The sequence below is a fragment of the Scomber scombrus genome, chromosome 13 (genome assembly GCF_963691925.1).
Source record: "Scomber scombrus chromosome 13, fScoSco1.1, whole genome shotgun sequence".
NCBI lineage: Eukaryota > Metazoa > Chordata > Actinopteri > Scombriformes > Scombridae > Scomber > Scomber scombrus.
Genome location: NC_084982.1, coordinates 17,873,960 through 17,889,284, shown reverse-complemented (window position 1 = coordinate 17,889,284; position 15,325 = coordinate 17,873,960). Strand labels below are relative to the sequence as shown.

General features: G+C 38.1%; 1 protein-coding gene across 2 annotated transcripts in view; it reads right to left on the bottom strand.

The window, feature by feature from the left end:
• The window catches only part of erbb4b (erb-b2 receptor tyrosine kinase 4b), a 337,205-nt gene that overhangs the window by 169,446 nt on the left and 152,434 nt on the right, over positions 1–15,325 (bottom strand). For both annotated transcript variants that reach the window (XM_062431155.1, XM_062431156.1), the window contains exon 2: positions 14,780–14,931. In XM_062431155.1, the coding sequence (XP_062287139.1) occupies positions 14,780–14,931 (152 nt within the window). The remainder of the gene's footprint in view (positions 1–14,779; positions 14,932–15,325) is intronic.

The window sequence follows — 15,325 nt, the reverse complement described above, 5'->3', positions numbered from 1 at the left end:
AATTGGCTGAAGGCTAATCAACATTTAGCTCCTCCGAGTGTGTTATTACACAGCAATTGATGGATGGTACAATTAAACCCTGTGTCACTTAGCTAAATGGCTATGTAATCCTAATGAGTTTTTATTCAAACACTCACTAGTTAGCACAAGGAGAGCTCGAGGTGGGGGGTAGAGAGCAAGCGAGGATGGAAATGCAGAAGGAAGGCAGAATCACACAAAGAAAGAGAGAGTGAGAGAGAGGGGAATTATGGGTAAACAAGATAATCAGGTAACATGATGAATGTGTGTTGCTCTTGTTAACAAGAATCAGCAGCAATACAGCCTGAGTACTTTTCAGCCTAGGTGTGAATGCAGACGTAGGGTGCTACAGTGGTGTGAGAGTGACAAATAAAGCACTTCTAGCAGATGTCACTATGACCTGCATCTTAGGTCAGTATACCCAAGAATTACATTCACATAGGACAAGTCTGTTGTGAAAATTGATGTTGTGAAAGTTAGGGTGGTAAATGGGTATGCAGGAGACCTTAATTCACCATCCAACACTTACATTCAATTAACATTTGTGTTTTTATGACTTCAGTTTTCCTTAACATTAACCAAGTGAAGCTCCTGAACCCTTACATTGCCAACATATATAATTCATCATAAACAGGATCTTTCCTTCATCTTAACCATACCAAAGCTCCCTTATCTAGATGCAGCATGAAGAAAGATTTTTTTTAAATGTTTGCATTAAACGTAAACAAATGCATTACATAAACTCTATAGCGCAAACCTCTCTGTCTGACTTGCCTGGAGAGATTGAGTTTGGTTAGATTAACCAACATCTAAACATTTTGCTTTTTGATTTATGTCAGTAAGTTCCTAGTGGAATTTTTGATATTTTTTTAAAATGATGCATTCCCTCTGAATACAATGCCAAAAAAATCATGAAATCTGATCATTTAATCATAACCAAGCAAGTATTTCCTAATGGGTCTAATTAGCTACTCCGACAGAATAGAAGCAATATGTTTATGTTTTTTTTCCCAAACCCTGTGTCATAACCAATTGCAAACTAGTGCTTTGAGAATACATAACTTTCACATTTACACAGACAACCTTTAACCCAAACATATCAGCCTTCATGGTCAGTGTAAATGCATTCAGTTCCACTCTGCTACCACAATAATCGTTGCATTGCTTAAGTGCACAACACGTTAATCCAAGTATTTCATAGGAGCAGTTTAAATTTTAGAAATTCAGGACTATGATCTCAAAATTGTGAGTTTAAATACTTGCTCAGCTAGGGCAATAAGGGGATGCAGCTACTATAGTACTGTTGAGGTGCCCTTGAGCAAGAAACACTATCTTCTCCAGTACAACTAGCAGAAGGTTGTGATTATAGTTTAAACAATAGCAAAAAGATGGAAACAATAATGAAGTCACAAGGTGACAAAGATATGATGGAGTCTCACCACTCTGAGAAGGCAAGCCTGACTCACAGGATTCCTTATTATCATGCAGAGACAACTCACCAGCACAGGTTGAATGCATAAAAAGTAGGTGGGGGCCTTAATAAAGCCAGAGAGGATTAGATGTGCTGGTGGCTGTTTTCAGTAAGTGCTGTTATCAATAGGGTGTTGTTAATTAGAAGAACAGAGTCTGGTTCCAGAAAAAAAGAAAAAAAACTATTGTACTCCATCTAAGCCATTCTTGAAAAGGATTCCTTCATCTAAGTCACGCTGGGTGGAAATTGATTTCGATCCTCCTGAGAAGTTGATCTATCATTCAACTTTTTTTCCTTTTTTTTCCCTTTGGCAGGCCGCAGAGAGAGGCAGATATAACATTTGGAGGGCATCGGAGAAGTAGCGTGGACTCTTGTCACACTGCAGTTCTGCATTTTCTCTTCACTGCTCTGTCCCAATAAGTACTATCATCTTCTGGTTTGTGTGTGTGTGTGTATCAAGTATCAAGTTAATTATTGTCATTGCACCTACATATAAACAAATACATACAGAGGAACAAAATTGCATTACTCTGGATCTTTGTGCCAAAATTAAGACATAAAAGCAGCAGTTAAAAGGGAGTGTGTGTGTGTGTGCATTTGTGCGTGTGTTCATGTGCACACACACAATGTGTCAGTAAGATTATTCATCTTCTGAGCATTATTAGTTTTCAAAATAGTTGAAGAACCCCTCATGCAGGGGCAGACTAAAGGGGTGACCAACTAAAGGGGAGTTTCAGATCTAAAACATACAATTATCTTACTATCCTAACTGTGATACAACCTGCATTACTTTACAAACTCCTTCAAAGTACTTCTTTTACCACTGTAAATGTGCAACTCCCATGCATACAGATTGATGGACTATGCCATTACTTGAGAAGTCATTGTGCTGCTGTGCACCACTCACTTGAGATAACGCACAATTCAACACAACATCAAAAACGGAAATGCAGTTATGACAATGAGCATTCTTTCAGAAAAATTAAAAGGGCAATTAAAGCTTTCACTGTAAACATATGACGGTAGACTTATTTTTGTGTTACTCCCCCTGATACTACAGGAGCATAATTTTCTAAAGTGAATACGTTGTGAATTAAAGGGATCATTATTATTATTATTATTATTATTATTATTATTATTATTATTATTATTATTATTATTATTATTATTAATAATAATAATAATAATAATAATTAATTTATTTATTTATTTGCATGAGACTTTGCTTAGAATTCTGAGAAAAGTTTCATGCAAATAAATAAATTAATGAATAAATAAATAATTCTACTCTTCTCCCCTGGCTCCTACTCATTATGGTGTCCCTCAGGGCTCAATTTTAGGTCCCATCCTCTTCTCCCTTTGCATGCACCAGGAGGCTTGTATGGGCAGAAGCAGCTACTTCTGCCTTGAGACCAAACCAGATCCAGATTCTGGGGGAAACTGATTTGCACTTTTTTTTAGCAGCACAGGGACCAAAGTGTCACAGGAAGGCTAAATGGAGAGACTAAAAGGAGAAACTAAATGAATCAGTAAATCTGACAGCCAATAGAAAAATGAAAAGCAGTGAGGAAAAACGTTAATGCAAATGGGAATTTCTCTTTTAAATGCCTGATTAAAAGCTGTTTTCCTAATTCAGTTATTTATTCCCATTTTTAAAACTGCATTTTCAAATTGTTTTTGAAATTCCATTATTTGTTTCGGAATTAATTAATGCATAAACAAGGTACATATTGACTATTATAAAGTTGTTTTTGTAAATTCTAATTTGAATGATTTATTGATGGATTATATTTTATTATATTATTGTATAATTAATAAATAGTGTATTTATTAAGGATTTATTCATTGATTTTTAAGATTTCAACATTTATTTCAGTTTTTATTTTGGTTTTTACTTATTCTTTTACTTTTTTAAATGAAATTTGTTTTATTAATTTTTATTGTTTCCATGTTCTTCACCCCTGTAATACTTTCATATCTCTAATTTATGTATGTACAGCACTTTGTACCACTGTTTTTGAAAAGTGCTATATAAATAAAATATTATTGCGATTATAGGTTAATACAAATGGAAAGTGTTTAGATGCTTATTTGAGGGATGGCAAATAAGAGCAGTTGAGGAAAGGTTTTCTGGGTATTTGTTTGTTGTTAGTTAATAACAGGCATGTTTCCTCTCCGTCTCTCTTTCTGTTATTCTCATTTCATTGCCCTATCAGTCCAGATTACTTCTCAAAGACAGGCATAGAAATGATATGGTCTGCCTATCAGTGGGAAAGGGAGCAAGACAATGTGTCTGTCAGTCAAATAAGGAGGCAGGTTTTAACCCTGTGTATTATTACAAATACACACACACATACTTGCAGACGCAGATATAGCCAATTGCTTCCAAAGCTGGACCTGACCTCCCTGGGGCCTTAAGCAAAATTCTGCTAAAGGGCCTTCCTACCTTAACTGTGAGCCTTGTAAACTATTTGCCATTGCCACACAGTCGCACCTGACACCCCAGTGCTCCTACAATCCTCCCTCCAACAGTTTGCTCCATCTGTCGGTCTAAGAATAAGTAGACCTATACAGAACAGAATGAGGTATAAACAAACAATATATATTGAATAGAATATTTTATCTATCATAAGATAAGTAAATATCAATATTAATATAAATAAGACATATAAAATGTATAAAATAATAAAATAGAGCACTGAGCTTTGGCTCTGTTAACTGGTAATTAAAACTTATACAGTTGAGTGATTGGCTTTAGTTCCCTTTACAGCCCGAGCATTTCAAGATTGGCATGGGCACCTGTGTATCTGGACTGTCTGGAAGAAATTGATATCACATAGTTAAGCAGTCATTTACAAAATACACTTATTTTCTCTCTCGTGCTTTCTCTTTTATTATTCTGAAATAACATAACATATCAAGGTAGGTATAGTCAGATTAAATGCCTGATTTAGTCGCACTGCAGTCCCAGCAGGTGCACAAAGACAAAAAAAAAAAAAAAACGGTATTAGGTAATGATAGGCCACGGACAACTACAATATGGGTGAAGGGCAACCATTCTTTTACAAAGTCATCAGGTTTCTTGATATATATTGGATAACCTCTCCTATCTAACAATTGATAGTAATTTGTCACACTACATTGCCAAAGCAGGTAGATGTTCATCAAGCCAAATAAACACTCTTCTGCCATACAATCTTAAATGTTATTAAGAGTGTAAACATTTGAATGTTTGAGGTAAAATCTTGCCATCAAAATATTCCTCTTCCTCATGTTTCATGTCATCATAGGACATGTTTCCCCACGTCATGATTTATACTCATGATGGTCAGACCACTGAAATTCCTATGACATGGGAGACCTCAGGTAGCTGATCTCAGGTATCCAAAGGTTAGGATAGAGCTAATTATTAGTAACTAGTTCATCAGGTGCTCTTGTTGTTTCTCAGTCTCTTCTCTTTCAGAACAGCTTTCACATTCATTTCTTCACAAATACTTTTGGCTGTTGTCTGGACCTCAGAGAATCCCGTTTCCTGGTATGTAGTGAGGGACTCCTTTGCATTTGAGATTAAATTCACTGCTATATCCAGCTACATTGAGGTGGGTTTGTAGGAGCTTGTTCACCTTGTTTGTCGTTGTCAGTATCTCATACCATACGACACAACAAGAAGCAGTAGGCCCCAACTTCCTCTGCAAATGCTCTGTGGACTTTAGCCACAGGATTGTTGATAACCTGTTTGGCTTCCAGTAATGCCTTCTGAACTTCAGATACATGTTCATGATACATGATTGCATGAACACTTTGGAGCTTACTCTCCCATCTTGTGTCACGTTTCCTCAAAACACTTCATCTTTGTGTCCCAGCTGAAAAGAAGAGCTTTTGCACATGCCCAAAATAACCCATTTGCATCTTTAGATGATTTGGCAGCATCTGCAATGGGACAAACATTGCTTTGGTACTTTTTTTTTTTCTTTGAGTAGTCTGGCCTATATTCCTCGGTTCTTGCCCTTCATGCTTGCCCCATTATCATAAGCTTTCCCTCTGCAATCTTCAAATGGAGTCCTCTGCTCATCCAGCTTATCTAAGATAACAGTGGACAGATTCAAGCCTGTTGTAACCTCAACATTCACAAAGCCAAGGAAATGTTCATTGATCTTTGACTTTCCCTGTAAAGCCACGCTCCTCAGAAAAATGACATTTGCTCCTTGTGACTAATGTCAGTTGTACAGTCCAAGATAGTGGAGAAGTACTTTGAGTCTCTTACTTGAGTCACAATTGCTTGTAGAATCTTACTCACAATCTGCATCAGTTCATTCTGTGTGCGCTTACCAAGGTAATGAGCCTGTGTCTCGCCATCTTTAATTTTGCTGAGATGATTTTTCCATCACGGGGTCAGATTTTGCCAGTAATTGTAAATCTTTTTTAGGCAGTTTGCATTATACAAGTAGAATAGTTTGTCTAATGGACCCCTAAATGCCAGGCTTCTTTCAGCTAGGGACGGGGTGAAACATGTAACACTAAAGCTTTGGCTCTGCTAACTGACTAATAATTAGTCCAGTCCTCACAATATTATAGCTTTATGTCATGAAATACTTAAATAAAACCTATACAACATTGTGATAGTTTTGGTTATACAATGTAAACATACACCTAAAGGCTATGGCTGCATCTATATGTTGTCAAATATGCCTATCTGTACCGTCTTGAAAAATTGATGTAAAGTAAATATAACATTGTTAAGCAGTCAAGGACATCCTGCAATCTCTTTTTTTCAGCACCCAAAATATTGTTTGTATCTAGTTAAGAGACTGTCCCTGGCTTAGGCACAGGTCAAGTTCCCTCCACTTAATCATATTGTTTGTGTGTTCAGGACTACCCTCCTGGTGTTTCAGAATGGCGTTCATATTTGACCTGTCATTCACGTCTTCCTTTATTATTTCGTAGTCTGTCGTAGAAAAGAGCTTGCAGCGAAAACAATTCACAGTGCTGTTTTTGATTGAAAATGAAAGCCACCTCCTGGTAATCTTTTCCTCATGTGACATCTGTCTTCTGGACTTGTCTTTAGAGTAAGAAAAATCCCGTCTTGGTTTGAATAGACCTCTGTGCTCAGTCCTCATAATGGCTGTTAAGACTGGGAGCCAATCTGATGGGTCCTTTGGTAGAGCAACAACTGTTAAATTAGGATCTGAGCTGATTGTATCTGATGTATCTGATACTAGTTGTACACCTCTGGTTGTGTTAGTACTGGCTGATGCTGCCTGTACTACACCTGAGTATGTGTTAGTACTTGATGAAGCCAGCTGTATTGGGTCTGTGTTAATACTGGCTGAGGCTGGATGTGGCTCAACTGAGACTGTGCTTGTACTGGCTGATGGTCCAGAATCTCCTCTACTGACAAGCATAGAATCTGTAAATTATACATAACAATGCTATTATTAATGTCATCAGCTGCATTCAAACTGGCTCAACCATGTTTCATTTCATACATTTTCAATTATAAAGTACTATTTAAACCATGGCTTGGCTGAATATTTGATAGTTATGGTTTACTAAGATGAGCATTCATATAACCCAGTATGCCACGCTAATCAGCATTTCAAATTTCATATTTAATCTATAGCCAATGCCAATCATGCAAGCACATGCTGTATCAACGCATGTTCACATGCAACACGGTTATCTTTTCCGAGCTGCAGTTTATAAATTCTGCTGCCAATTGTCATTTATAAAACATATTAGTTATATTTCACTCTCAAATTTGCCAGGCACAAAGTCACAGAACACAGTACTGTAAGCGGTTGGCAAGCAAGCTAGCAAGACAGACCAAGAGATGCATTGCTCAGCTAAGTTAGCAAGACAGACAGTCTAGAGAGAGACAGGCAGACTACAGAGAGATGCACTTCAGTCTAGCACAGCAAACTTGGAAAGGAGAGAACACAAGTTTACCTGATTGCTGTTCCCACAATTCACAATTTTGTTTGTTTTTGTTTTACTCTTTTCGCGACCAGAAGGATAGTTCCACTTCATCCTCTAATTGAGGTTGTTAACACTGACACCTGCTTTGACACGAGGGGGAAACAGGGCCCTTGCGTAATCTGCGGGGCCCTACACAACTTGCGTAGTGAGCATATAGGACTGCCAGGCTCTGATAACTTCACTAAATCTGTGAGAGGATAGGTTTAAAATGAATGTCTCTATGGCAAAGAGAACATTTTCTGATGCCACATTTCCTACTAGTTAAAATAGCACACACAGTCTCACACATATCAGCTTACTCAAACGGGGGGGAAAAAGAAAAAGAAAATACACACAAACATGACACATCATCAACCATCATCCATTGCTTCTTTTCCTGCAAAACTATAAAGAATCATTAACTTCCAGCTGCTGCTATCGCTGTATCTTACACACTCCTTTTTAGAGGTGAGAAATATAATATGTGGGAAGTGAGAAACTATTTCAAATAGGAAAAAAAAAAACATACTGAACTTAACAAGCGATTGTAGAAACCACACAGTGGATATCATAGCCTATATCCGGCTTAAATGTCTTAAGATGGATTTAATTCTACCACAGACTTCACTCTGGCTGCTATTGTACATGACAAACAGTAAAGACAGAAGAACTGTAAAAAGTAAGCTAAGAAAATCACTTCAGATATCATTGAGATAAGATTTCTAGCTTTCTCCTCAACTTCTTTAGTGTTCGCTAAAGTATGCTCCTCCTCTTAACTGTCTAGCTCTCAAACTAATTCCTGATCAAACTCTTTCACCCCATTTTCCCTGTCTAATCTTTCTCCTCAGGAATTCCTTCTCTCAATGTTCTCACTTCCCACCCCACACTGTCCTTCTTCGTGTCAAATTAAAGTGATGGAAATGAACTTGAGGGGACGCTAATTGCAATTGTCAATCCAATCTAGGTCAGGGCTGAAAGACAGGGGCTCCCAAGCACTTCATCAGTCTTCATTAATATTGAAGGAGTTTGCTGAGGAGCAGGGGGCCAACGTAATCTGCACTCATCTAACAGTGCATCAAAAATAAGGGAGCTGGGGAGGGCACCAATGGTGCCTGAGGGACAAATATGCCAGTCAAGAAGTATGAAGAAAGATGTCAGAAGAATAGGATGGAGTGCAGGAATAGATGCTGCTTTCAAATGCAGTGGGAAATGGCATTTAAAAGCCACTTATATAAGCTATGTTTGTGTGTATATATATATATATATATATATATATATATATATATATATATATATATATATATATATATATATATATATATATATATATATACACACACACATATATACATACATGTATATCTCAGAGAGAGACAGTAACTTTGAAAGATATTGACTTGATTTCACTGATGCCTAGGATTATGTGAAGCCCAGGATTATCTTCAAAAACATTTTTAAATACATTATTGATGTGGATTTTGTCTTTCATTTACATTCAAGTGTGTCAGTGTTTGTTTGAGCAACTGACTATTGTTTTAGAACGGACTTGAAAAATTGTGAACCTATCGTTTAAGGAAGACATGTACTGCTGATCTATCATGTTAAACCACATTTGTATTTTACAGGTGTTGCTTTAATTTTGTCCAACAACTTCAATCAGTTGCTGTCATAGTAACCCATCAAAACTTGTATAACTCTGATATATTTCTGACAGGCACCTGAAGGCCATATAATGTTGATTTGTTAGGTCGATCCAGTGATAATTTATGAACCAGGAATCAGTCTGTCATTGTCAGCTCAGGTTACAGGTAGGGCTCAGCAAAAAAACGCAGTGGTCATCTGGCAAGAAGTTGAACCGGGCTCACCTTTTACCGCAACACAACCCAAAGTCATCCAGCTCTGTGTCGTGTTGACCAATCACATACATGCAAGCACACATTCCTGTTAGATTACTCTGTGACATGAACAACATTTGACTGCTTACTTTGCAATTGTCACAATTAGATAGAACATTTGCCACCATGATAACTTTCCAGGTTGTAAAATCCTATCCTATCCGAGTATTGCAAACTACCTTGCAGTGTTTTGGCTTCTGATGAGTCTTTAGTAAGATGAAGTAATTCATTCCAACTCCACTTCCTGTAACGTATTTCATTGTGTAATTGGTACCTCAAACAACACACCACCACCACCGTAGTAATCCTGCCCTATAGTGCCATACTGCTGGTTTTGGTCTGAATGTGAACTTAATGGCTGCTAGCTGCACCAAATAAAACATTTTTTAAAAAAGTTAAAATTGGGCTCCCATACCTCTTCTCCAGAGCAAGCAGTATAATCACAAACCTTTTTTTTTTAGTTTTCAACAAAACATCCCCCCTATTATAACCTTCTGCTTGCTAACGTTGATTAACTGCTGTAAACCTTGTTTGCACAGTATGTCTCATGGAGAGGCAGCTCTCGCTCTCTCTGCTAGCTACTGTGCTGTGTTTGTGCAGGAGAACAAAGCATTTCATCATTTCCTCAGTGGTTCATATTAACATTTCAGCATAGAGGAACAGCAGGTTAGACCTACTGCAATCTAATTTTCCCTTGGCCCTAAATGCTCATTTGAAAATACAATAACTGAAGACATTCCTGTTGAACTACACCTCTCTTCACCTTGTAGTGACTCTCTTTAGCAGAACGTTTGCTCATCACTATTAACCGATAATGGAATTAGCAGCATGTGTTGACATTCTGTACATACAAACCTCTGCCTTCATAAAGAAAGTTTTTGGGGTTTTTTTCCCCTTTGATCTCGAATCTCTATTCACATTGGTTATGTCCTTGTTCACTGGGCTGCTCACAGTGGTTTCCATCTGGTACACATCACTATGACAGCTGAGAGTCATTTGAACAAGAGGAGGGTCAAGTGAACACTTCACACAAGTGTCATTCAGGGCCACATTAGCAGACCACTACCCTTGGTTCTTACAGGGCCCCTTCAGTACATAGGCAATGATAGGGTGTGAGACAGACAAACAAGACTAGGTCAAAAGCTAGAATAAGCTGGATCGTGTATGGTCAATGTGTGAAATTGTGGCCAATTTGATAGGAATAGTCAATTGAAGTGTCTATTGTGAATTCTTGGATATTAAATGTTCATCAGCAATTTTCTATAGTGGTCCCAGTGATATGTGTTGCTATGTTTACCTAAGTAGCATATCACATGACATGGTTAAGTCTGAGTCCACAAAATGGTTATAAATGATGTTGCAAGAACAATACTTATAATACATTCATGTCTCGGTATGTTTGATTTAAAACATAACTTACTTTCATTTTAATTATGACTATTGTAATTATCTGTCAACTTCCCCTGCATCTGTTTCAGTCTGCGGATGTCTCTCATTTTTCACTCTGCACTGAGTGCCTCTATACGCCTTTTTTAAATGGAGGTTGTGGTGGAAATTGTAAATGAAAGTTCTGACAGCATTCTAGGTGCAAATTCTGGCTCCGCACATTACCACAGTTACAGTCAAATTAAGCACACCCGCAGAGCAGCTGCCCCACAATAAACTGATATAACAGCCTACATGAGTCACATGTTTACCTGCAAGACTTGTGTTTTAATGCTGTTGTTAGTCATTTCTGATGTGAAATAAAAAGCTTGCGCCCTGGTGGTTGAGTGGTTAGTGCGCATGCCACATAATCGCAGCGTCCCTGGGACCCAGGGACCTATTCTGCAGGTCTTTCCCCCCTCTTTCTCTCCCTGTTTCCTGTCTACCTCTATGCCAAATACTGCCTCAATATAGGCAAAAAAATTCATTAAAAAAAATAAAAAGCTTGCATCCTGGTATCAGTTCAGTTATAAAATGCAAACCAACACTTTCTTTTTTTTTTGGAAACTCCAACACTCAGCCAGCTAACCAGTAGTGTAGTTTTACACACTCATAATCCAGCATCTAATGAGTGACCAGAACAAGAAATACATGTGCAAAGTTATTTTTTTAACAATACTGGTACAACATTTTTGTGAATTGACTCATTTCTATGGTACATTTTAAGGCCATAGTTTGTGGCTGTTATATTGGATTTTATTATATTGAAAGCTGCTTATAATACCGTTTCTACCTTATTTACCTGCATGTGTATGAGTGGAACAAGATGAAGGGAAATATTGGGAGGTGGGTTCATATTCTGATCTTAAATGATGCATACTGTTTGTAACAAAATGCAGAAATACACTGTTTGATGACCTGATTCTTACCTTCTTACCTGATTTTACATTCTCTTTATTGATACTAACTACACAAATCTTTCCATCTGTAAATGATAATCCCATAACTTATTTACAAGTACAGGGATAGAGGTGGGGAATCAATGAGTCTGCAATGCGTTGATAAGCAGGCTGATCGTTGCATTAATACTCTGGGAAAAATTACATGTTTACTAATGGTTGCAATGGTAAGACAAACAATCTGATCTGAGTGCGTGGCTGTGGGTCCCTACTGAGACTGGGAAGAGGGGAGGAGAGAAAAATTAATATTTCATAATCACAGATCCGTTTATATGCGCATGCAAGAAAGTGACATGAGGGAAAAGAGGGATGCCAAAGTGTGTTTGCTTTCTTTGGTATCCCATTCAGGAAAAAAAGAAACTACTGAATTAAAAGAAAAAATCACATTCAGATACATGCAGGATCCAACTTCAACTCAATGTTTTAATGTGCAAGCATTCAGTATGCAAATACATATATTATAATATTGGAGAAATATTAAAAGGAATTGGAATATGGATTTAGGAGTGATTTAAACATTGACGATGTATACACTAGGTGTGATTAAACCCTGATGTTGGTTTGCATGTGCATATGTGAGAGAGGGGAGAAAGCAGTGTTGAAATGCAGTTATTAATCACCATGTGAGCATTGATTCATCTGTTGTGGAGGCAGTTTGGAAGATGGACTCTATTTACTGCTAAAGCTGTTTTAGGGGCTTTGGGAGGCAGCCATCAATCTCTTGGCTATCTTGAAACCAAGGAGCCAATGCACAAGCATCAGTTTCAATCACCTCCCTGAGACAGGTGGTATGGTAGGGTGCTGCACAATAGTTTTTTCTTCACTTCTTCTCTACCTCAAGGTGAAGTGTTTCCCTCCCTGGGGAACCATGTTATTAATGTGTTAATGTGTTATCATAATAATAATAATATTTCCTAAAAATATACTGCACCCTGCCCTCTTGCTCCCTTGCTGTTTGGCACCCTGTGTTCTTAATTAGCATGTTCAATTAACCCATGTTAATTGCCAGCCATGGAAAGGTGGAAGAACCTGGCATGTTGGCGCCACAGGGAGCCGTTTTGTAAATGAGTAGTGGTGTAGTGCAGAAGTAGGGAGGTATAGAGGGGATTGTATTTAAAAGCACCTTTAACCTCAACCTCAAATACTCCTTTATGTAATATAATCTTGTACAGATGAGACTAAAAGACTAAAACTAACGTAGGGGTGTGACTGTTGTTTTAAGACAAAAATTGGTTCTGTGTAGTTAAACAACATTCACACTGGGTTTTTGAACTGCATCTATCCCCCCTACCATCTTTTTTCATCTGAGTCAGAAGGGCTTATTACCTCTGCAGGGGTCTAATGGTAGCACTTTACCATCCATTGCTCCCCTTTCTTAATATCATCTTGGTTTTGTTTTGCATCACAGGGGGAGTTGTCAGTATTGCTCTGCAAAAACATGGAACACTTAATGACTCTTTTTTTGTTTTGCAGCTTTGATCAATATTGATTTTTTTGGTCCATGCAAACTAAATACACAAGATGCACTCTATTAGATTTATATGTGATGTAAACAAATCATTTTTGCCTTAACTTAAAATCATTGCTCCAAGGAGCAAAATATGAAAACACAGCTTTCCTTGTTGGGGGACTGCCTTCTCTGCAAAGTCTCAGTAGTCCAGTTCATTCACACAGCAAAACTGGCCCATTAATGCAGTCAGCAGTTTAGCACAACACCAGGGGAGCTCTGCAGTCCCTCAGATAGACTTGAATCAATTGGAGTTGGGCAGCGTTAGCTGTGCAGAGTGCAGCCAACATGGTCCAGGATGATGTTCTTGAGAAGTGGAGGGTCAAGACAGGTCAACAGTAACAGCTGATTTCACCAAAAAAAACAATGTGTGTTTTTCTTCTCTTTCTCCTGCAAATTTCACTACAGTGACTTCCCCTGCCTCCTTCTGACCTCTCATTACCACACTATTACTGCTTTTACCCTAAAGGACTGGGGGCTGACATCAACTGACATAGTGTGTGTGTGTGTGTGTGTGTGTGTGTGTGTGTGTGTGTGTGTGTGTGTGTATGCATGTGTCTGTCAAACAAAACTGGAAATAGGCATTCATGTTAGCAATTCCGCCTCAGTTCCCTCACCCAAACAACATCCTTCAGCATCAAAGCACAACAACAACCACAGTGCTCTTTCAGTCATTTATCACATCCCAGTGTTTCCTATCAATCCTGCCTGAATCATCTGGTTCACATGGTCAGTTTAGGAATATGATGGTTAATAAAATAGCTCGTAAATGTGAATAATTAGCTCACAAATACGGAAACTGAATGTTTTCTAAAAGGCAGCAATTAATGTTCAATGCCACATAACTTTTCCTTTTCTGTCTGTGAATCCTGTTTAAGCAAAAATGAGATTTTCCAGATCAAGTTATATTTGGATTTTGATTATTCTATGCCTCAGACTTCAGTGGTGCGAACAATCAGTCAGACACCCAGACAAGAGAAGAAGTCTGATTAACCTTGATTAGAACAACTTTCCTCTCTGCTTATCATTGGCTATGAAGACACTAATCTGAGTGCTGATTGGATAAAAAAAAGAATCTTAGCACAAGACATTATCTGGGCCACAAGGTCAAATAAGAAGACAATGATGACAAAGTTGACATTCTGAACGTATTCCTTGGTTTTAGACAATTCCTACACATGTTGATATTTGGTGGTTATTCTCATGTACTGAAAACTAAAGACATTGTGGAAATACATGTAATTCACATTAATTGGTGATAATAAACATGTGGAACCCTGATTGTTGTGTTTGGCTGGAAGTCTGTCTCATGTTAAAGAGCTACCAACTTTAAAGCAGATCTAATTTGTAACTTTGCTTCTGTTCACATAAGCTGAGACAGTCAGTGTCTGCAGCCTCATCCAATCACCAGACTGACAGTGATTACTAAGTGAATATCACCGCTGTAACATATTGTTTAACTGACAACATGTCAGTCAATTCTCAAATGAATCAAGCACATTGAATATACAATCTATCAGTTCACTGTATCATTTTGTTTAGTCCTTACTCTGAGGAAGGTGAGGTCACGACTGCGGTCGATGCTTGTGATCTCAAGGTTGCCCATTACGACTTCACAGTTCTCGTAGTATTTCCTCAGGGTGCGGTACTGCTGCTCCAGGTCTGACAGCGTGCTCAGCTTGTTCTCTGTGCCAGCACATACTAAGCAAATAAGAGACAGGGACAGAAAGATAAGACATTGTTAATAGTACATATAGCAGATTTTAATATAGAAACAATGACAGAGAAAATGGCAGTGTCAGTTTAAACAGACTGTCGGCTTGAAAACTGGCCATAAACACGACCGCAAGGGTCACCGTGATATGATTTTCTCAGAATTTGAATGTAAGGACTACACACATACACACAAGGTTTGTGTATATGTGTGCCAGATATGTGCTGCAAAAATCATTCAAAGACAATGTAGAATAAACATCAGTCCAGAGAAAGTGGGCTGCAGCACCTGCTCTGCTAGCCTGGTCATGTTTGACTAAGAACCCCCCAACCCTTCCTCAGATCCCCTGCAGGGCACTCAGGGCAGGTGAAACCTCTTTAG